The 25109-nt window shown below is 38.4% G+C and overlaps 2 protein-coding genes across 2 annotated transcripts in view; one reads left to right on the top strand and one right to left on the bottom strand.

The window, feature by feature from the left end:
• Positions 1-20775, bottom strand: part of LOC124137942 (sphingosine-1-phosphate lyase 1-like) — a 29501-nt gene extending 8726 nt beyond the window's left edge. Inside the window, exons 1-11 of the mRNA XM_046504382.2 lie at positions 20685-20775; positions 9217-9361; positions 8268-8443; positions 7088-7127; positions 6665-6744; positions 6294-6422; positions 5727-5818; positions 5383-5419; positions 3955-4062; positions 3412-3474; positions 2501-2647 (exon numbers count right to left, since the gene is read on the bottom strand). Coding sequence (XP_046360338.2) covers positions 2501-2647; positions 3412-3474; positions 3955-4062; positions 5383-5419; positions 5727-5818; positions 6294-6422; positions 6665-6744; positions 7088-7127; positions 8268-8443; positions 9217-9361; positions 20685-20711 — 1044 coding nt within the window. The 5' untranslated portion in view covers positions 20712-20775. The remainder of the gene's footprint in view (positions 1-2500; positions 2648-3411; positions 3475-3954; positions 4063-5382; positions 5420-5726; positions 5819-6293; positions 6423-6664; positions 6745-7087; positions 7128-8267; positions 8444-9216; positions 9362-20684) is intronic.
• Positions 20776-20786: 11 nt separating this feature from the next.
• Positions 20787-25109, top strand: part of LOC124137927 (PH and SEC7 domain-containing protein 4-like) — a 36156-nt gene continuing 31833 nt past the window's right edge. The window contains exons 1-2 of the mRNA XM_046504374.2: positions 20787-20896; positions 22138-23663. Of these exons, the coding sequence (XP_046360330.1) occupies positions 22222-23663 (1442 nt within the window). The 5' untranslated portion in view covers positions 20787-20896; positions 22138-22221. The remainder of the gene's footprint in view (positions 20897-22137; positions 23664-25109) is intronic.

The raw sequence follows: 25109 nt of genomic DNA, 5'->3' as shown, positions 1-25109 counted from the left end.
TGTTGTGGCCCCATGCCTGAGGATCTGAGTTGGGAGAGATGAACCATGGTAATTGAGTGTTGAACCTGGTTGCGAGGAGGTCAATGTCTGGGGTTGGGAAAAGTTGGCAGATCCACCTAAAAATCATCTGGTGGAGACGCCATTCTATCAGAGACGGTTGGTTGGGTCAGAACAGGGAGTTGGCTATGACATTGTTGATCCTGGCAATGTGCCTCACTTGGGTCTGAACATTCAGGGACTCAATCAAATGGAAGAATTTGATCATCAGTGACAAGAACATCAACTTGGTGGAGCCCTTCTTGTTGATATACCAGATGACTGATTGTTTGCCCGATTGGCCCATGAGGTGTGATGCATGAAGGACTCTGCCAAGTGGGACACCGCCAGAATGGCTGCCTTAAATTTCGAGTTTGACATGGAGTCGCTTTTCTTCGATAGACCTGCGCCCTGCCACCTGTAGATCATGGAAGTGCACGCCCCAGCCCATAGACGATGCATTGACTCCAGTGAAAACATTTGACATCACTAACCATGACTGAAGATGCGGATGCAGTGCAATCGGTAGGGAGATTGGGACCTGGCAATTGTTGCTCTGGAGGTAGGGCTTCAGGTAGCACTGGATCAGTCAAAGTTGAAGTTGACCTCTTTGAGTAAGCACATGTGCTGATGTCAGAAGACCTAGCAGCTGTTGCCATTGGTGTAGAGGTAGGGGCTGTCTGAGTGCCAGCAGCACGACCTGTTGTATCTTTGACCACCTGTCCGGGGTAACGAACATCATGCCCAGTGTGGTGTCGAATAGAGCCCTGAAGAACTGGACACATTGTTGTGCGTGCTGTCTCAGACTTTGTAACATTGACATGCCAACCTAGCTGATGAAGAAGCTGCTATGTAAACTCCAGATGTCCCTCGAGGATGTCTGAATCTGCCTAGACCTGAATGCAATCATCGATGTAAGGCTCAAAGACACCTTCCATTGGTAATGATGGCCATGGAAAATGAACCTGAGGGAAGAGCAGTGTTCGTGATGGATGGGTACGTGTAGGTATGAGTCTTGAAGTTCAAGGATGCAAAAATGTGGTGTATCATCAAGATACAATGCACTGAATGTCTTCATGTTGAAGATCATCCAGAGCTTGATGCTGTCTTTCTTCGGGACCGGGAAGATTGGCGAGTAAAATCACAGGGTATCTGGGTCTTGACATCGACAATCTATAGAATGTTTGGAAATCAACATCCCGATTGTTCTTGTAGAGCTGAAAGCTGGCAAGCCGAATGCTCTTGCTGATTGGGGTGTGGCTTTTGAAGGAGATCCTATCAATGGCAGCCTGTATCCATTCCGTAGGAGGAGCGTGAAGAAGGTGTCTGCCAGGATTGAACAATTCTCTGAAAAAACGGTTCTTCTGTCTGCAGGAGTCTACGATTGGTTCGACTAGGGGCAGAAGTTCCCAGTCAACCCATAGCTAATGTGAGTCACTTAGAGGGCGAGTCGCATGGCTTGGCTGACTCACCAACGTCCTTGGAAGCAGTGAAGGAGACGGCACACCTGGTGGAAGACTTGAACCCACGTAGAGCAATGATCCCAAGTAGGTTGATCTTAGACTCTTAGAGGAAGCACGCCAATCCTTGTTTGAGTTGTGAGATCGATCCTGGCTCTGCGGTTACTTAGTAGAAGTAGAAGACGAACTAGGGCAATCGACCCAAGAAGAAGTAGAAACCAGTACCGACAACTTTGGAGCAACTGTGTACCGAGATGAAACTGTCACTGGAACATCACCTGACAAGCGACTGGCAACTGATGGCTATTGACCACTAGGAAGATTGACAGCAGGGGCTGTTGAAGCTGGCTTAGACGTACCGTCCTTAGAGAGGACCATGCAGATTTCCGAGGCTGCTGGTCGCTCCAACGTAGATGTAGAAACAGGCACAGTGGGGACAGACATCTGGGTTGACTTGGCAGGAACATTGTCAGTGAGGAAGCATCCGAGACACCATCATTTTCCACCAACAAGGAGGGTACGGTAGACGCCGAAGGTGGTTTCATAATGGACCTGGACCTGGGGACAGCTGGCTTGGTGTCTCATTTGGGCTTCTTAGCAGAGAAAGGCGCATGTACAACATCCCTGGACTTCAACCGGCGGTCAACATCACGTTTGTGGAATTTGCGTAAGTACAAAGTAAAGGCTTCCTCCAAGAGGTGGGAACTCTGAGAACATCATTCTGTACCCATCCTCACTTTTTCAAGTTTGCTGGTATGTGTTCAGCTGGAAACTTTGTTCAAGCTCTTTTCACAACAAGAAGGAAGAAATGCAAATTGTGAGATAGGATAAGTTTAACAATTTGGGTTTATTATAACTGCTTTATTGCTAAACCAAGAGTTGTAAGTATCAACAACGGAGCTAATGTTTCACAAATATTCATTGTGTTTATGTGCCTAAACCTTTCTGATTTGATAATCATATTGATGATATTTAGACAACACTACAGACACTTGAGGACCTACCTTGTGAGTGTCTGCAGATATACTGGTAACCCCAGGAACACGGAAGTCAAATGGAGCCAGTGGGAAGCCTGCTTTCCCCATGAAGGGGATCAAGAAGCCACCAAGGCAACTGTCTACATGAACAGGAATGTTGTAGTACTTGCCCAGCTGTCAACAAGCAATAATTATCAATCAATATTAGAAATTAAGAAGCATAAGTAATATCTTTCAGTGGTTCCCAAACTTGAATGACGAAAGAAAACCCCAAAGAGCCCAGGAATCCCATAATTTCTAATACTGAATATTGGTGAATATGAGAGTGACTGCCTAGTTACACATTTTACATAAAAGTATCTATGTATATACAGAAATTAAAACATAAACATATAATCAACAGGGCTTATGCATACAGCACCTTTCAGAGTCAACCTCATTACATCATTGTACGTAGCTATTTAACTCTAAAATGACTGCATGAATTAGATATTCCTTTAGCCAAGGAAAAGGGCAAATCCCTTAACATGTGCAAGGTGTGACAATGACTTTAACCTTTTTGTGCAGTATTTGAATTTCCCTGTTTGGGCATTATATATACTGTCTGAACAGACAAAATGGGTTTGCTGAACCATTCAGATTTCTATAATAAAATGTCAAAGAGTACGTAATATTTTTGTCTGGCACTGTGCAGCAGTACTAAGACCATAGCTTTTAACTATCATTTATAAATGCAGGCAAGTTCTTGTAGTGATCATCAGTGCAAGATTAGTGATGAAAAGTATCATTTGAAATAGTGTTGAACATGCTTCTCTACAATCCATGAGCCATACACGTTAGAAAAGGGACATCACCAGTGATGTTAGAAGTGTTATGTCCCTTTGAAAATAATGTTCCTTCTCTCTTCTGGTAATACACTACTCGTGACATAAACTTACAGCAGCAATTTCCTCCACTGGATCGATCACTCCATGTGGAAAACCAGGGGCTGATGCAACAAGCTGAAATACACAGCATATTTAAAACAGACATCAACAAATAAATCTTCATGAATACGTCATGAGTTTGAAACACTACGTGCCTCCATTACCCTTGAATACATATGCTCAGCTTACAAGATAAAATATACATCTCTCGTCTACCAAAAATGACAAACGTTTTATTTATTATGTATGTTGTAACTAAACACATAATAAACTATAAACTATTTCTTTACTTAATGGAAACCCCTTTTAGAATAGGTCCCAACTACATCATGACTGGTTGTAAGAGGCAACTGTAATACTTGGATTGATTAGTGAGTCATGCTCAAACAGCTTGGAATGATGCTCATGATTCCAGTCACTTGTTTGCCTTGTCATGACTCTGTTACTGACAGTCAGGCATCAAAAAGACAGTATATAGCTGACTGGCATTAAAAAGCTTTCACTGAATTATTTTTCTATGCTGTATGGGATCTGTTACAGGAGTAAAGCACTCACCATGACAGTGTTCCTGCTGATGGCTCTCCTCATGGCTTTGACATTGGCCTTCTTGGTCTCTGGGTCCACGGGAATGTGTGTGATCTTCATGTGGAGAAGATGGGCAGCCTACGAACAGACATTAAGTCATCATGATCATAACACAATGCATCTTTGTCCCAGATCTGTTCCATAAACTATCCTAATTCAATATATCAATTTAAATCATGGATCCTTTGTCTTTGACCACTGAATTGTTAGTCAACAGCACTTGGCAAAGACGGAGCTTCATTTGTTCCTTTTTCATTTACCTTGATGATAGAACAATTTTATCAAAAGATATGTGTCACAGCATGGATTCAAACCTGGTAAATCTGCACTAAAGGCTAACAAATTATTAATCAGGGATATGCTTGCTCATAAATAATAGGCCCATCAACATTGGCAAGTAATATTTAGTTGATTGATATATGTGCTTGAGTTCAATGGTTCTTTTTTAATTGTAAACTTGCCCGGGAACATAAATTTCCTAACCAGAGTTGCCAAAGAGCGAGACGCACATGCAAGAGGCACAGGAAACACATATACATGTGCATTAAACAGGAGCAACCCACAGTGTCCTCGCAGTGAAGTTAGGTGTTCTTGAATATCCTTTCAAATATGGTTAAAAAAATGTAAAACATTTTAGATGCTATATTTCTTTGAATGATTATTGGCCATGGTTCACATAGATTAGACTACTTGGACCCATTGTTTAATCGCTTCACACCTTGGGGTTTAACTGACCATTTGAAAAATTTAAAATCAGATCCAAGTAGTCTAACCTGAACCATGGTCAACATTCTGTTGAAGAACTGTAGCACCTAAAATGTTATTCATTGTTTTCATAACCATATTATGAGTGGAGTGGTCTAACCTATACGCAGACCTTGATGCACCAAAGTCACTTAGTGGAAAAGTGAGTGAGTTGGGTTTAACGCCGCCTTTAACAGTATTCCAGTTATATCGCAGCTTAATGTGGGAGGAAAGCCGAAGTGATGTAGGTCTCAGACATTTACCACTTCGGTGAAACCCACGAGCACAGGTATGGTGCTGATAAACCTAGAAACATAATTTGGGCGAACCGGGATTTGAACCCACAATCATAGATTTCTGGCGTGCCCATGGGACGCAACTCTGCACAGTGAATCACGGGGCCTTAGACGACTGGGCCACCCGTGCCCCCCTTAATGGAATAACATCATGTCATAATAATACTAAAACCAGAACTAAAACAGTGCTTTCAGTTCATACTCTTTTGCATATATGTTTTGGTTAGGTGTGTGAAATATATTACCGAGCAGATATATTGGTGGTTGTTAATGGGCCATGAATGATTTAAGACCATCCACTATATTGATAAAACATGCTTTGTTTCACTGTCTTCACTGATATTTAACATAAACTCACCTTATCAAAAGCTGCATGAGCTGTGACAGGTACAATGCTGAAAAGAAGATAAATGAATGGGAATCCTGTTCCATAAACATTCAAAATGTCAAACTTTCCTCAACAGTAAATATGCAGCCACCGATAACAGAAACACTCTAACATTACCTGAGACGTTAGCAATGTTCCTTACACATATATCACTGATCATTTGATTTTGCATTAAAAATGAAATTCATTAATTTAAGGAAACCACCTACATCAATGAAAGATTCTGACACTGCAGAACAAATAGCTATAAAGATGCATCAGTGGTTAGGAGTCATGTATACACAGGATACAAAGCCCATGGTGGCACTACATACATCTCTGCAAACTTGATCCCTCGCTCCTCTCTGGCCAGGTTCCTGTAAGCCAAGCACACCAGCAGGATGCTCTCTGTCCCACCGCAGCTCATCTGTAGTCACAGTGTAGTACAAATGTGAGTGAATATTGTTCTGCACCCAGTCAGTAATATTCCTTCTGTATCACCGCAGCCTCCATATTATCATGTCTGGGCCAGACAAACCAGTAGTTGACATAATAAGCAACTATTCTGCTAAACATCTGTCTTGACAATCTTGTGATAGTGAGTGAGTTTGACTTAATGCTGCATTGAACAGTACTTCAGTTACAGCATGGTGTGTCAGTTTGTTGTTTGGGGCTAAAAAGGTGATTCATGTACTGGACATTTAGTACTTTGGTGAAATTCATGAGCACATTCGTACAGCTGAAAGACCAAGTATCATCATTACGACCCATTCAAACCCAGGATTCTGATATGGCCAAGGGACATATCTCTGCACAGTGCATTGCAGAGCCTAATACCACTGGGACACCTTCACCCCTGAAAAGCTCATGATAAGAATCACTACAAACAGATAGTAACTCACTGTTCCACAAGACTGAGGGCCGCCATTGAACATGGAACAGGTCATCCTGACTACCTCTGCTTCCATCTTTCTCACATCTGGGAAGACCTCGGGATGCAGTGGGTTGGTCCATGCAAACATACTGTAGGCCTGCATTAGAAACATACAATCTACAGGGATCACCATAAGGAAGCACTGGTGAAAGATTACATTCCATACTGCAAAGAATGGGACCATATCATACAATACAAACGTCCATAACCTGACCAACCGATCTTAAATAGTTGTCTCTTATGACAGGCATACTTTACATGCTGGTAGTTTATGGATAATGCTTAATAATTCAACTATTATGAACAAGATAAATTTATATTTGTTTCCATTTTTCCCACCTTCATCATGACTTCTGTGAGCACAGGATCACCACTGTAGACTGCACCAGACACCATGCCCTTCTCCCACGGGATCTTAGCTGTTGGTCAAAATATTGCTTACTTGAAGACGAGTTTTTAATAAGTACACTAATAGCATTGTTTAGCAATACCACAGATGAGGGTACCAAGAACATGAACAATGGGATTCATACAGAGAACCAATAAGGGGATATGAACCACTTGGCTTCCCCACCACCTTAAAGATACATAAATCTTTTCGACAGCCATAATGCCACTGGTTATGTTGAGGGAAACTTTGTATAAATGTAAGATGAGTTTGAACATTTACAATATAAAACCAAACATAACACAAATATGGGAATAAAATATAGCGTTATTTTCAAACTGAAAACATTTTTCATATTTCACACTACTACATACCAAAATTCTTGTATCTCTCAAGTTCCTTCATAAGATCAACCTGAAAAAAACCCAAACCAATAGATATTGTGTTTTTAGGCTGCTAAGTGCTATTATCATCAAATGCTAAATCATCAATACTTCAAGGGTATGTATACACTAGGTTCCGGCATCACTTGTGAATGCAAAGGTCTGCTTTGTGGTGCAGTGTGTTTACTTTAGTCAGCTAATGAATCAAGGGTATGTATACACTAAGTTCCGGCATCACTTGTGAATGCAAAGGTCTGCTTTGTGGTGCAGTGTGTTTACTTTAGTCAGCTAATGAATCAAGGGTATGTATACACTAAGTTCCGGCATCACTTGTGAATGCAAAGGTCTGCTTTGTGGTGCAGTGTGTTTACTTTAGTCAGCTAATGAATCAAGGGTATGTATACACTAAGTTCCGGCATCACTTGTGAATGCAAAGGTCTGCTTTGTGGTGCAGTGTGTTTACTTTAGTCAGCTAATGAATCAAGGGTATGTATACACTAGGTTCCGGCATCACTTGTGAATGCAAAGGTCTGCTTTGTGGTGCAGTGTGTTTACTTTAGTCAGCTAATGAATCAAGGGTATGTATACACTAAGTTCCGGCATCACTTGTGAATGCAAAGGTCTGCTTTGTGGTACAGTGTGTTTACTTTAGTCAGCTTATGAAAAGGGACTGTGTAAATTAGTCCAGTTCCATGCAAGAACTTGTGTGAACCTGACACTAAAGTAAAAGGTAAAGCAGAAACCACAAGGCACATTTTGTATACTAAGTCAAGTGAAACATATTGGTGCTTACGCAATGTACACTGTGCGCTCATTGGTCCGAGCACTTGCAGGATTCCCAAGGTGGAACCAGGAGCTCACTTGAAGTGTTGGATTAATGTAGTGACTACACTGCAATGTGGCCGTATGTATTCTCGGGTGAGCTACAGCAAGTACAGTCTTGTCAAACATCCAATGAGTGTGAGTGAGTGAGGTTTTATGTTGCTTTTAGCTATATTCTAGCAACATCACAACGGGGTACAGCAGAAATAGGCTTTACACATTGTACCCATGTTGAGAATCTTTATGAGCAACCGCTTTAATCATGAGGCCACCTCACAGCCCCATAATATATTATAATTGCACAATATACACCATTCTTCATCATAGTTAGTTACAAATAAAACTTTACCTCTGACAGGCCTTCTCTGGGTAGGTTCAGGACAAAAGCTGAGCCCTCTGTGTCATGACACAAAGAATCCGCCATTCCTTTCACATTCTTCCCCAGCTCTTCATCAATCTGCCTCTTTACATACGGGATCTTCTTCACCCATCTGAAGAAAGTCCTCTTGGTCCTTACTTGTAAACCTTGCAAACATAATTCAAACTATTTAGACCACACAAACTGCTGCGGTGAAACTTTTTGAAGCAATTCCTTTCTCCCTTTCTCGTGTAATAGGATAACATTAGAAGTTCATGGAATTCTTTTAACATATTATTTCCTACAGTCAGTACTGAAAGAACTATCAAACTGATCTTACTTGCCAAACATATCAAAGGTCACAAGCTGCACTGTGATTAGTGAGTGACTGTCAGCTACTTCCTTCCTTACCACTTAAACAATACGATTCATTCTTGGTTACAACTAACAGCCCACATCTCCCTATACCCTCATTTTGTTCACCTAAAAACCCTGTCAATACTTCATGTCTTCAAGGGTTTGTATACGTTCCCCCATCACGTGTGAATACACATGGCCGCTATGTGGTGTAGCAATAATGTGTGTCTATTTTCAGTCAAGTAATGAAAGGAGGCCATAAAGCCCTACCCAGCACATGAACATTGTGCGAACCCTACCGTTGCCTTATATTAAAACACAAGGCTGTGGCACATGCTTCACAAGAAATATGGCCATTTGTGCTTCTGTACTCGCTGGTTTTACCTCTCGCTGGAACCAGGCGGTGACTTGATTCGTTTGTTAACATTTATGACTACTCAGAACAGCATATATGTATTCATGGGTGATGAAGGATCATATTGTTTTCTCAAACAAGTGTGGCTGTACAAAAATATGTCAACAATTAGAAATAAACTACAGGGCAACTATTGCCTACATTATATAAATGGTGTGTGAGACTTACTTTCCTCCCCATTGAGGAAGTCCTTGACAGCTATGGCAATGACAGTGCCTCCACATGTGTACACCACTATCTGCCATGGCTGAAGGCCCTTGCACAAGTCATTCAGCCAGCCCTTAGCTCCATCCAGCAGGGGCTGTACAGGGCCCTGAAACAACAAACATAGCATATTAATTACCTTATTCACAGTGATACATGTCTGGGCTGTTTTTCATAACTTGGTCTATGGATCAACAAACTCCAAAATTCACTAATGTAGTATAAAATGATAATTATCAAAAGTTGTTCATCTTCCTGATCAGTCTATGTTAAATCAGTTGTGAAAAAGACTAAAGTGGTCCAAATTAGGGAGGGAGATTTAAGGAGTGAGTGAGTATGGTTTCATGCTGCTTTTAGCAATATTCCAGCAATATCATGGCGGGGGACACCTACAACATGCTCCACACACTGTACCCATGTGGGGAATTGATTCCGGGTCACCGGCGTGACGAGCGAATGCTTCAACCACTAGGCTACCCCACCACCCCTCGATTTAAGGAACTTGATAACTTGGACAAGTTGCATGTTGACATGAAAAACCTAGTTGCACCAGAAATAAACAGGATGCACCCTGGTACCATAAATTTATCGAAGTTGAAACATAGATGCATAAACTAGTCTAAATGAATAAAATCCCAGATCTCTGATGACTGTTCATCATTTTACATAAATTAAAGACATAAGGCTGTAAATTATTACAGTAATGTGCACACAATATTGAAGTTTCCAGTTTGATGACGTCAAGCCAAAGAAAGCATGACAATTTAGACATAACACAGGGATTAGTGATTTAGTATGGTACAAAAAGCTTAGAGGTATTGAGTGTGTTCACTGTATTTCTGGGGAAAAGTAAGGGATAGTCAGACACAAATTTGAAATGTTTTTACATGAACCTTGTGCATGTGGACATATATATTAGGTTGCACTGTTTCCTTTTTTATATAGTTAAATCGAGCCCTGAACATTACATGCCTTATTAACCTTATTGATAATCAAGACATGAACCAGAAACTGTAAACATAGGTAAAGCACCATCTTTATTAGCATGGTGCTTAAATACAGCAGATTGAAATAGTTACTGTTATTATATACTGTTATCATATACTCAGAAGTGAGATGACCATGATCACCTAAATACTGAAGCATTTAAAAACACACAGTGGATTTTGACACTTTATAAGTTACAAGTGACGGAAAACATGTCCGGGTATGACAACGTGAATGAGGATTCAAACTTAGACATTATTGCAATGTTGCATGCCTTCAGGTCTCATTACTACACACAAACTATTTTATTTTCTGTAAAATCTCTTTTTCAAAAATTCCACTATGCATTTCTAGTGTGTAAGTATACATACAAGTCAGTTCTCTGAGTCATTACATGATACTGTAGATGGCAGGAAATATGGCTACCTAGTCATAGATGCCAGTCCCTACAGTGACCCACAGTACAAGTGACCGTACATGGGAATATTTCCCAATGAAGTATGTACTTTGTATTTACCAAAAGACTGAGGTACTATAAATTGTCAAGATGATTCTGAGAGGTCACTTATTTTCCAATTCTGCAAAAGATGACTTTTTGACATGACAGATGGTGGAATGCAATATTAAAGTGCCAAAAACTGCCAATATAAATTACATTCAAAAGCAGTCTCATCAAAACCATATACATCCCGTAGATGTACATACTCCATATTAAGCATTGTTGAGTTCAACAGAAAGGCAATTATCATGCTCTGGTTGTTACCGTGGCAATCTTCTCAGTTGTTGAAAACAAGTGTCACAAGAAAGACAAGAATAGAAGCAACATAAATAACTATCATCATGATCATAATTTATAACATACACATTCCATTCTACTTGTATTACAATATTTCAGATTTGAAGATATATTAGAGATCTTGTTCCAAAATACTGTAAATCTTGAGATTAAGTGTGAATGAAAGGCATTAAATGTGAGTGGTCTTTGTTCGCATTAATGAAACTTGGCATTTATGTTTCCAAAATGACTATCAACAATCAGACGGCCTCACTTCACATATTGGATAGCGGAAATACCAACTTGATTATACACACAAACATGGTTAATTGGGCACCAGTTGTAACAAATACATAACAATGCCATTTAAAGTATAGGAATTACACAATAGGCATCTGGATGGTTATCACTTTTGGGGTCAAGAGTTCTACCCACTCGTGTCAAACTAGGCATCATTGACCACTCCAGTCTGTGAATTGTTGTTCACATAAACTGTGTGTTGTTTTTAGAAACATGGTTTATTGTTATTACAGAAGTGCTTTACTCAGTGCTAAGAAGTGGTGCTATTTGTGTTAGATTGGATTAAGGTAAGGATATGTATCTTTCCAATGGGGAGGGGGGAGTCGCATTGATACTGAGTCGCATCCTTGGCTTAGGGTCAGCAGTTGTATTAATTTGGAGATGCATTAATTTCAAGATTTACAATATTGACTGTCCGCCTTTATCATGTTTTAAAAAATAATTAATTTTGTTTTAGGTGCTTTCAGTACCTTCAACATTAACCAAGGTTTTGTTTATTAAGAGAGTAAGCAATGAGCTATGAGGAATTATACTTTATAGATTACCTGTTCTGAGGGATGGGTATATTTCCGAGCCTTGGTGGGGCCAAGGGACTGATACTCTGTAATTCAAGTCGTGATTAGGTAATTCTTTATATAACCCAGTCATTTTTCTAAGGAAATGAAGCAAAATGTTTCATGTTCTCAACATGCCCATGTTGAAACATTAGTCCATAAAATCATTAGTGACATTATGATTTATGGATAATGCCAACCTCACTTATTTGCAAAACTGCATTCAAATAATGTCACATAGCCACAAGAGCCATGGTTTCTTTGCATACAATGAAAACAATGGAACAATTGCTTTATATTTTCCCATCAAACAGGAAGTAAAATTTGTAATACACATTAAAAATTACTGAAAATATTTTCGCAAATATCTGGGCCTCTATCATGTCTTTTGGTGAAATATTCTAATATTCTTTTTGAAAAGCTGATAATTACCTGAAGATGCAAGTTAAGACTATCCATCTCAACAGATGCTAAACGAGTTCAGGTGAGTAGAGTGTGTACCACAATTCTTCAATATGTAATTCAAACAAACTAAAGGCCAGAAACCTAAAACTAAACAGTATTCTCTTCAATTAATGACATCATATCTTGCTCCTTTTGTTCTGATTTGAAAGGATTCCAATGATTTGCATATCCCAAGATATGGTCAAGAAACAGGAGAACATCTTCTTTCCTACTAACACGAACAGCTCATAGATTAGGCCATCAGCTTTATGGTGCGTAATAGATTTGTAATCGACTGATTTGGAAGTGTTAATTCATACGAGATACATCTATTGACAAACTGCAGTACACAGTGTCCATGGTGACTACTTCATCCATTATTGATCACCAGTGATTGATGACAACACTATTGATTCATGCTTAATTATTCAACAAAGTATTTAAAACATGCATGGTGTGAGTGAGCTAAGCGTTGGTCAACAATGCAGTGCAAGTAATTCCAAGTTTTGTAACCTCAATCATCGTGACAGTCTGTGCAACAATGCACATATTTTATATATCCTGGATACAGAAATATTCAAACAGTTGATCCAGCAAGACCTCAAGAACCAGATTCTACAACTGTTAATCCTGTGACTAGTTTCTGGTTTTGGATGGTGCTTAGAAATTACCAGCCAGCAACAGAGAATGACTACATCATGCAAACAGAAATTGAGATGTACTATCAAAATACAGGGTAGGTCAGACACAAAGGATAAATGAAAATAATCTGTTTCAAATGAAGATTTATTGGGCATTTTTCTACTTTTCTTTTAACACTGTTAAGTGAAGAACAAACCGCAAGATTAAAAATGTCAATAATTAGCAAAATGTTGGATAGGAAAAAAGCTTTTGATGCTCAGACATGGGGTGTACAGCATCAAAAGCATTTTTGTACCATTTGTTGTGATATTCTAAACAATATTTCTTAAAAGTGACATGTTTGAAGCACTGCAACAATTAGACATTTTGACCCCTGTTGATTGTTGATCTGTTGATGCTAAATCAAAGACACCTAAGCTTCAAACCAATAGCAATGCCAGTAATGTGACTACATGGACGATGTACCGTAAGCATTGTTTGAAGGACATGAACATGATAAAGAAGTAAACATGATAAAGAGATATATAATATAATATGTGCATGCTAAATTATTACATGTAAGATTATTAACGTTGATTTTGTATTCATAATCATGAAAAACATAGTGAAAATTTATTAAACCATGCCCGAGTTCTACATGTTCTAAGCTCCTCACATGCCTTGAAATATTCAAAATAATTAGAAATGATCCTTTACATGTACAGCGATGTCGCACATTGGCAAATGGCTAATTGTTTCCTCAAACATTTGACAAAAGGGTTATCAAATGGAAGTATTCTGATCAAAAATATCCATAAACTTCACATGTACCAGACATTTGCTGATACAACATGTAAATATATGAAAACTCCTTATATTAATTTTTAAAAATGCAAGATTTTGTGGTAATCAATCACAAAGATGGCCTATTCCTGGAGTTCATCATGTGATGTTGATGAGAATCCTGTTGGGAGGGCATCTGGCAGCGATGGTGTTGTCATGTTCATTAGCTGATGGGAAAGTCTGTTATGTAACAGACAGTTATGACACTGACTCAGATTTCCTGCCAGCTTTGAACAGTGTTATAAAACAGATGTATTTCTAAGCATACAAAGACCTGTACTTGGTTAATTATGTAACTTAATGTCTCACCTCATCCTGTTTTGAAGGAGTGTTAGGTTACTTTACCAGTTTACCAATCTTTACAGCAGAATGGTGAGTCGATAAGATTCTGAGCCATGTATACGTCATAATACAATCCTAGATTATGAAATGTTCTCTTCAGCTAAAAACAGAGCCATGTATTCATTCAGTTAGCCTAGTTAATGTTAGTAGTGTAATAACATGTCAATATAGAATTGCACTGCGGCTTGCAAATACGAATGTACTTAATGATAATACATGATGATGATGATGATGATGATGATGATGATGATGATGATGATGATGATATATGTGCACAATTGTATAGCTCTAATTCCGAACAAAGTACACTCACAGCACATACAATTTGCTTTCTCAAATCCATCAGGAGTCTACAACCTAAGCTGTCTAACAGGCATTTCATACCATTGAGTAGAGATACAACTTAGTACAGATATATGGGGCCTCACAGTAAATCTAGACAAGACAATTATTGTGGTATTTAGAAGAGGTGAATGTTTATCGAGAAATAAAAAATGTTTTATAAGGTAAAAGGTTTCAACCGTTGACTCATACAGATATTTAGGAATAATTTTCTCATCTACAGGTAAAACGAATACACATATCCTAGACTTATCATCAAGAGGTAACTAGTGTTAATGGAACTCATCTATCAATTGTATAAACTTGGTATGGTTGACCCATCTGTGGTTTTAAAGATATTCGACATCCAAATACAGCCTATTCTATTATATAGCTCTGCAATGTGGGGTATGAACAGATTTGAAAAGACTGACACTCTATCCATGTAATTGCTTGCAAGTACTTTCTCAACAAGTTGGTCCCCAAACACCTAATGTAATTGTATATGGTGAATGTGGCCGATGTCCTTTATATATAAATGCATTACTTGCTTAAACTAACCAAGATGCACAATGATAGAATTCCTATGAAAGCATATGATGTGCTTATGTACCACCTTATGAAAAGATAGAAAGCCATGTTTTATGTTGATAAGACATATCAGGGTTGTTAAGGTTGAAAATTAACGAGGGAGATGGTTAGGGATTGATTTAAGTGTACATACATGCCCTCTTTGCAATCTAGGGATAGAAGATAACTATCCTTTTACATTAATATGTAATTTCTGTTAGAACAGACTATAATACATTGATTTGCAGGGCTGTTTTTGTGAAATCAAACAATATTTTCACTTCAGAGAATGTTAACTGTGAATACCATATTGCTATTTTCATGAATGGTCAGAACAATTGGTCAGTTTATTATGTATTTTCTTACTCATTTATCTCTGCAAACCATAGTGTTATTTAAGCAGTCTGAAAGTTGTTTGGACATAAAGTCTTAATCATGCTCACAAAATGATAATATTGATTTCATGTTTTCAGATAAATAAACTGTTTGGAAATCAGTGTCTGAAATTAAGCGTGCAAGTATTTGTCAAAACCATGATAACACTAATGCTAAAAGTTCAGATTTAGACGTTCCTAGATTAGACAACAGAAGACCCCAACCCCTTTTATTTCGAACACAGGAAATAAATCTTGATCTAATTTACAATAATGGCTTCTTTAATTACTAATCATAGCATGTGTATTATTTTTCATTCTACATTCACATAATACAGGGTTTCTTAAGTTAAGTATTAATGCCCTTAAAGTAAAAATTTTGTGAAGATAGAAGCCTTTGAGCTTGTTGCTACACATCTAATGTACAATGTCCAGATAATAACCACACTAAAACCATGTGTGACCTGTTTATCTTGCTATTGTATGGGCGACCTCACTAAGTGCAGAAATTGTCTGTATTATATATATGATAGAGAATGGTTTGACTCATACTGTTATAGATATGTACTCAAGTACATTTATTTTATATATCATGTTATCATGGTTACTCAGATGTTGATTATCATGTTGGCTACTGATGATACGTCAATGGCTATGGGTTGGGCAGCCTTGACCATGTTGATGATCTGGCCTATCCTTTAGGCCCTAGTTTTAGGACACTTTTAGAAATATTCTAGCCAATGAAGATGGAGCACATTAAGGATGGATGGAGGACTTCACACATTGTACATAAGTAGGAAAGAAATAATATTCCAGCAGGAGTGACTAGTTCATGGATGACAACTCGACAAATACTTATGGATACAAACCAAGTTTGTATTTCATGTACATACACAGTAAGGTTAACGTTTAGACATATGTACCTATACAATAAAATGTGTCAGGAATGTTAGGGTTTTATGCTGCTGAGATTATCACACATGTGACTGTCAGATTCTAAGTCTGGTCTAATACACGTGATCACAAAGACGAATTTGTGACTGTCAGTAATCATGGTAACAGAAGTCATCGGACATAAATGTTGTTATGATATCATATTTCTGCATAAACTCCAAAGAAATTGTCATAAACATTTGGATTAAGGTGGGGCAGTATCAAAAGCATTTCTATCATGATAGAATGGATATGTTTCACATGCTTATTATACTGATACTTGGACATGATGGAGAACTGGTCAAATAAATATTTATCATAATGGGGTCATCATTCTTAAAAAAACCTTGTCCTCAGGACTGATAAATGAAGTACCATAGTACTCGGCTAACTTCAATAACTAGACACTGGTTATCAGGGGGCAAATGTGACACACTAACCTTGTCTTAGATTGAGTCCAGGACATAAGCTTTCATAGATGAACATTTGCCCTGTTAGACAGGTCATGATAAATGAAAGTGTTAAAACTAAAATTTTATTCACACGCTACACTTCCTGTTGAGTCATACTGCCCCCAGCAATGACAATAATTTCCAACTAGTTCGAGGTCAGCACAATAACAAATCACTTGAAACCAGCCTCGAAAACTTAGGAAAGAGCAATCAATATTCAAATGGTCATGTAATGTGCCATTTAATAAATGTTGTACCTAGACACAAACAATCAAGCTGCTGATGATCTAAAGATTACACTGATACATTGTCATGTGAAGTACAAGCAATCAAACAGCAATGAACAGTGATACTACATAATATATGTTGAAAGTAGACACTAACAAGTAGCTTGTGATTGACTGTCATAATAAATATAGACACATGTAACCATGGTAACACAACAAGGAAAACAACAACTTACATCACTACATTAAGGAAAAAACATAGAGTTTCTGGTACTTGTTTAACCCCCCTATCCGGATTGTTTTCTTTTTTTTTTACGAAAAGTGCTTAACTCTACGGACATATATAATCAATTATAAAACTTTGTGGTAACTCTAACCTGCTATCCCTAAAATGAAGGTACAAACTGCACATGACGCATGATGACTCTTGTGCCTGTGACACATAATGTGTGTATGAAGGATTATAAGGCCTTTTGGGCTTGTCAAGTGCAGTTTCGACATCAGTACGGAACCACTGCGAAAAGGGCACTTTGATATTTCTACAGAATATGAACATGGTTAGTGTCATGCAAAAAAGCTTGTCGAAAATAATTTATTTTATTATTATAAGTTATTTTAGACCAAACCCAAAGAACAAACACTTTTTGGGGACCATGTTTCCTCGCTTCAAACATGTCAAATGTAGGCCATAATAACAATCAAATACGTTTTGGCATGGATGTGATCTATACATGTTATAATAAACCAGAAATGGGCTTCACACATTGTACTCATGTAGGGATTCAAACTGAATACAATAATACAATTGTATGCCTTTGTCAGGTTTATAGTATCAATCACCCCTCTCTTCATATACATTATATTTTATCAGAGCTTTGGATTCCCGTGATCAAATCCAGGTTTCACTCAGCTTATATGCTATTGGGAAATGTTTTGAACTACTAGTATAGCATTAAGTGGTGTCATGTGTTCCTGTGTACAGCACACGAGTTACAATCAGGAGAAATTAAGCCATGTTGGTCGCGGAGTGTAGGTGGATGGGTGACTGTTCATCAAGCTTGACTACCGAGAGTTTTTTGGGCTTTGCACTGTTCAAAATATGCCTTTGTCCACCGAGTTAAGAATGGGCATAGGATGAGAAGGTAATGTAACCGTTAACCTTCTAGTGCTCCACGGGCAGCTTGGGTTGCATATTTCCTAGGGAGCTGAGACAGAAATTCAGGTATACACTTATCCATTGACTAGGGTAATAATATTATCTAGCCCCACTGAGCAGCTGTCTAAGTTGTAAGTAAAACACTTTATAATGCACTATCCTATGTAACTAAACAAAACATAAGCAACATGAATAAGATTGTTGAAGGATTTTCCAACATAAACTGTGACATCCATACATGTACAATGTGAGAAGCCACCCATGATTGTTACACACAACTGAAATTGAAAACTTCAACATTGTACATTTGTAATTAATGAATATGATAAATAAAAATGAAAATTAGAAAGACTCCTTATGATTATGCTAAATGGGATTGATAATTGGCAGTGACAAATAGGCTGTTTGTGTTACCACTGTCATTAGTCGGGAGCCCAAACCATGTAACTATGTAAACTTGATCATCGAGTTGATACATATATTCATCAATAATCATGATTATGAATAAGAAATGAGAAATCACATGAACATGATGAATCACAAACCAAATTTTATTTTATTAAGCATGTGTTAACATGGTTAAGGTAGACTATTAGTTGAGCTCTAAATACAGGCACATGTATGAATGTGAACACTATGTGAACCTGGCCTACATTTAGAACACAGTACCACAAACTTCACAATACCCTTAGTCACTATAATGTTATTTGTGAAATTATGTGGCCAGATAGGTACCCCTTCTAATGCAATTTCAAACATTGGGGCAGAAGACATGAAGCATACAAATATATACACTTGTCTGGGTATTCTTGTTTCTTATTGTTTGCACATTTACAGTTGCCTTTATTCTTCTTACAAAAATGATGAATTAGCAGGATAAAGTAGTTTTATGTCAAATTGTTTGGGATAGAGTCAACTGTCATGGAATTTCCATCCAAACCATGTTCACTCACTACATTCCATCAGTAATGATTCAAAATCAGACTCACTCTCGTGGCATCATTAGCCATGCCTATGCCTTTCCAGTTCCTTATTATGATCCATGTTATCCTTATAGTGTTTCCTCCCACACTTTTCTGTGTCCAAATCACCCAACAATATTATTAAAACCTGTCATTGGAACCGTTCGTGCCATATTAACTTCATCCCTTACCACTCGGTTTCGTGTCGATTATTGAAGGGGACGAGTGTGCCAAATGGCATCAGGATCACCCGTGAGTGTCCGCAGACTAAAGTCATGAGACACCATGCCTATCCGTAACCTCATAAGTCTCCATAACCTATTCTACCCTTTCTGTTCAGTTCTGTAACGTCTCAGGCATGACTAGGAAAATTCGCACTAAGTTTAACAATGTGGACACAGCTCAGTCTGGCTAACAATCCGAAGGTTGCTTGTCTTGGGGACATGTGACCTTCGGCAGAGATCTCCTCACAAGAAGTTGTGGTAGAGTATTCTAAAGGTGCTCAGCGAACCTTTTTACATGTTGAAAAGACTTTAATTTTGTGTTAGTTGGTTTGCTTTCAAATTCTTCTCTTGGGATAATACCCAATTGTTGGTCCAATTCCAAAAGTAATTTTAAAAAAATATTTTAGTTTTTTTCATGTTGGTTGATTTTGTGAACCAAGTAATAAAAGTTGACCTGCAAAGGCCTAAAAGCACTGTAGCTACAGGCCAGTCTTTCCACTGTTATGACCGAACATGTCAGTTGCCCTGAATTGTCACACAAAGCATTAAGGACATGACCCCAAACTCTATATCCATGAATGAACATGTTATCTTGTGTCATCAAGCATACAAGTTCATCATGTTTATTCAGCTAACTCAACACTCTCAAATAATTGCAAGACCATGAACTCACCATAATTCAATGTAGGTGGTATAAAAAAATCTATCTGATCAAGATATATCAACTGATAAACTGGATTTTGGGTGAATGAATGAAAACGTCCTATGTTTCATAAACCATTGTCCTTTGGTCCTTTTTGGGTGGCCTGCAGAACAGGTAACAAATACAAAGATTTCATTTGATGGTACTCTATATGTTGGATCTGTGTCCTATCAATTTCATATGAACAAAATATGGCTTCGAACAATGCAGCATTCATAATGGGTGAGCATGATGTCATCATGTCTTGCGGTAATGGGTGCTTGCTTTAACCTTTGAACCATTTGTACAAATGCGAACTAATGTCTGTGGAAGTGTATATTTTATTTACAGACAAGAATTTCGGCTATCGTTCAAGCATACTTAAGCAATGAATGATATAAAAATAACTGGATAAACAAAGGTGCCTGAAAACCATCCAACCATGATTAAATAGCCTACTGGTATTTGAAAACATCAGCTGATCTGTCGACGCCAAGAGCAGACGAAATAACGCACATCCACGGTACAATCGACATATCTATGAAAATACCGTTTCCAGAACTGACCACATAAGAAACCATTATTTCTTCTGTATGTGCCTGTAAGTTATCGATACGCATTGTGAAATAAGTCGTAGTTATAAATCATTTTTCGATCAAACTCACCACCACTGTTTTCACGATTTCTGCCATGTTATTCTACTGATCTCGCAAGTTCTCGTCCGATTTTCATATAGCATGAAAAGGTCACATGACCGATAGCGGGATTTTGCGTTACGACAGCATGGCGGAAGTCGACCGATGTATAAGGATGTAATTCCTTGTTCTTCCATCAAATTATTCCTCCAACATTCTCTCTATCAGTGAACTAATTAAAGGTAACTGATTATTAATAGCTTCTGTTTGATTATGTGAACCCATATTTCAGCTAATGGGGCTATGGATACGACGATAAGACTCGAAAGTAGAGAGTCCCTGCGGGGAAAGTTTATTTTTGATGTTTTACACCCAGCACTTTCCGTATTATTCCGCCCGCTGTCAAATTTCATGAAGCCAAACATGTGTCTCTGGTCACGTTTTGATATGTTTTCTATACTAGGTTCAGTATAGACTCAGTTTTAAGCGGACAATATACATCTTCATATCATATTTACAGCTGACTCGCGTGTCCACCCCCAAGAAGCCCAACAAAATGGAACTGCCCCTTTATTTATATTTTCGCCCCAGAGATAAAACTTACGTTTTGCTAACGTGTTTATGTGAGTGGTTGTTTCTTGTTAAATGTTAATGATCTATGAGTTCATCGTGGATAATGAATTTGACCTATTCCACATTACTGATGCACCTTTTTATACGCCCGGAAACTGTTTAGTATCTTTATAAATTTGTTTACGAACAGTGCATACAAACTAGATCATTTCATTGTTTGAAATGACACTTGTGGAGGGCATAAATACTGAGTCAACTTTGGATTGATCCTTGGAAAGGACAGCTTAAGTTTGTTTATCAAGACAGAAATCATATTCTTAGCTGGTACAACATGTTTAGGATCATGAACAGTCATTCAGAAGTCTTATGAGCATAGTGATTTTAACCTGTTTAGTTAATTATGATAGTGTTTGAAAAAAAAAATGAAACTAGGTGCTCCTTGTCAAAACTCCAGTGTTGAGACTTTTGGCGTCCCAAGTCTAAAATAATAATTAAATCAAATGAGAAAGTCCTAGAGACCCTTTAACTTCCCTCAGTTTTTAACACCCAGGATATGTCATATTTGATCAATTTTGTAAACAGCCTACCATATTTTCATATATATATATTATATGTAACTGTTTGTCAATAATATATTATTACATTTGAAACATACCACAGCATGAGGATGTGGAATAGCAGTGACTCATAACTACTATAACCATGATAACGATGAACTTGCTCTTTTCTCCCTTTCTTTTGCTGTTAATGTTATTCAAAAAGTTGTAATAACTTTCATCAGTTACCAGTACAATGTGCTACTGGTTAGCACACTAATTACACTAGATTTTGATGCGTGGTTAACAAGTGGTATATGAGTATAAACCACTGCTGCTAAAACCATCATAACTCTTATTTTTTTCTGTTTCAGATGGGAGATAACTTTTGCCAGAGGAGTTTGGAGTAATGGCGACTATCTCTGTGGTTTGTTGGTAGGCCTTTGCTGGCCCCCAAAATGGCAAGCAGGACAACCCAGAGTCCCTCACGCATTCCAATCCCTGTTCGAAGCCCTCCGCCTCCTATGAATGGGCGATTGGCAGCTAGAGAACAGAGGGAAGCCAACAAACTGAAGGAAAAAGACAGTCTCACTTTGACCGTTCATGAAAACGGTATTATTGAGGAGGTGTCTCCTCAGGCTATTTCTCCACAGAACAGGAAGGGAAAAGGCTTTGAAACATTTCTCATGACAGGAGACATGATAATCAAAACTACTCCTCCACATCAGCCGAAATCAAGGCAAGATGGCAGCAAGTCTGGCACCCCAAAGAGTGGCGGGGAGGATTTGAGTTACAGTGATGTGGATGGAAGTATACGCAGTGACCAGTCCAGCCTGGTCTATTCCCCTCACCTCAATCTGTCTGGGGTACAGCAGACTGTGAAAAATACACCGTCTCCAGCCTTTCCTCTTGAGCTTCCAAGGGCACCTGTTGCTACTGTCGAAGACCTTAGTGATATGTCTCAGTCCTCAGGGAGCGAATCACTCATAGCCTCTCTCAATGAAAAAATGCAGCTTTCACAAGGAGAAAAAGTGTCTCCTGTTACTGAGGACAGTTCCAAAGAGGCTGTGAGGTCACCAGTTGAGGTGATAATTGTCAATGGTGATCGTGGCTCAGACAAAAGTTTACAGGATGTACCCAGTTCCGGTGATAGTGGTGTGCACCCTGACATCCACAGCTCCGACTCAGATGTAGGAGAGAAGTCCTCTTCTCTCCCGGAAGTGCCAAATTCAGAAGATGCCATCAATAGGGTCATGGTCACCAGTAAAAGTGCAGAGAAAATTACAAGTCAGTCAAAACAAGCCCAACCACAGCAGTTAGTAAGAACCAGTAAAAGCCATGAGAATTACTTAGAGTCTGGAAATGCAATGCAGCTTGTGACTATAGACATTGATGACAACATGGCCTATTCCTTGGACCAGCTTGCTTACTGCAATGACAGTTCCACTGCCTCCCTTGATAATGTTAGTGAGCCTGCTTCACGGAGTTTACACAACTCTCCGGAAAGGAAGCCGACAGAAAAGACTTCTGAGCGAGTGTTCATGCCTGCATTCATAAGTCTTGATGATCCAAAACCGCTAAAAGCCAAAGTGAAAGATAAACTGAAAGATGATGATGATTCACCTAATGGTTATGGTGAAAGACTTGCTGTAAATAATAGTGCTTTGGAAACCAGTAGATCGGGATCAACCCTTTCAAGTCACTATACATCCAGGAATGAGTATGGTGAAGTACAAGACATCAACCATATAGACCTGGAGTTGGAATTCTCAGATGCAGAGAGTCTTTACCATCAGCCAATGAAGGGAGTGGATAGACCATCTGCTTCCAGACTGGCTAAAAGATTGTTTATGCTCGATGGTTTTCGTAAGAGTGATGTATCAAGGCATTTATCAAAAAAGTAAGTATTTTCTGTACTCATTACTTAGGTAAATGTCACTTTGTGATGTGAATCTTGAATTTAGTGGGTTTTTTTTCCAGATAATGTTAGTTCTAAAATATACAATAAAATAAGAAAATTATGAATAATTATTTGAGCAACTGACTATTTGATCGGTTTGTTGGCAATGGTGGTTTGGAATTGGGAGTTGCCTCTAATTTGTCTAAAATAAACCACAGTTTTTGTGTTTGTTTGAACTTGTTAGTGTGAGTCTGTTAATGTTATGCCACATAAAAAGTCTTTGTTTTGGGCAACGTGCTCAACCCTGCAGTATAGCAACAAAAAAAGTAATTTTCTTAATGCACACCCACATCAGAATGTCTCTCCATCCCAGACAAGAATAAAAAAAAACCTTATTAAATGTTGAGGATGAAATAAAATAATCAGGATCAAGCTACCAAGCTTCATATTCCTGGGTCATATTGCCTGAAATAGATAGTATAGCTTTAGCAGTTTAGGTAACCCTTGACATCCAGTTTCATGTTTGAATTCACAAACAATATAAACCTGACAATGATAATATTAATAATATTGATATTGATAAGCAGTGATAAGGGGCATTAAATAGTGCAAGAATTAACTGACAGTTTCATTAAGTCAGTACAAAACAATATATGCAATAAGCCATTTAACATTGTCTGATTCAAACTTCTTTCAAAGCACACAAATTTGGGCTAGTAAAGTCAATAAGTTTAGGTCACCTGTTTCTTACCACAGAGCTTTTGACAATATTGGGGATCTTGCCATATGTAAATTACTGATTATGCCTGAAATGTTTTGGTGGGTCTTCAATATGCTTCCTGTTCAGTGCTGATAATAGGAGTGACTGAGTGTAAACATTTCATGGATGACATATACTCTGCACAAAAAGAAAGGCAAAAGTGATTTTAAATGTATATTTTATATATCATATGAATAATCGAATAGAGTCCAAAACTGTCTGGCATCATCGTCCCATGGAAGCAATCAGATCCCGAATTGTGGCCTGAGGAATGTTCTCCCTCCCTGCCCGCAGTGCTTGTGCCAACTTTCGGAGATTCTGTGGTTGTTGCTGACATGCTCACAGTCGTTGATCCGCTATGTGAGGTTGGGAGTTGTCTTGTTTGAAAATGACGTTCACTTACTGCATAATGGGAAGGACGTGTGGCCGAAAAATCTCATCCGTGTAACATTGTGCCATTTAAGTCCCCAGAACTTGTACCAAGTCTGTTCTATCAGTGTAGGAGATGGCTGCCCACATTATCACACTACCACAACCAAATCTGTCCGCTTCCCTTATGCAGTTTCATGTGTAACGTTCCCCCTTTATGCCTGTAAACATTCTCACGACAAAGCATGACATGTGACTCATCACGAAAGCAATCTTGTCTCCTTTGCAATCTATCATTTATTTCTATCTTTTTGCCA

Source organism: Haliotis rufescens, unplaced genomic scaffold (assembly GCF_023055435.1).
Source record: "Haliotis rufescens isolate VD_foot unplaced genomic scaffold, xgHalRufe1.0.p SCAF_20, whole genome shotgun sequence".
Taxonomy (NCBI): domain Eukaryota; kingdom Metazoa; phylum Mollusca; class Gastropoda; order Lepetellida; family Haliotidae; genus Haliotis; species Haliotis rufescens.
This window is presented reverse-complemented; position numbering and strand designations above follow the sequence as displayed.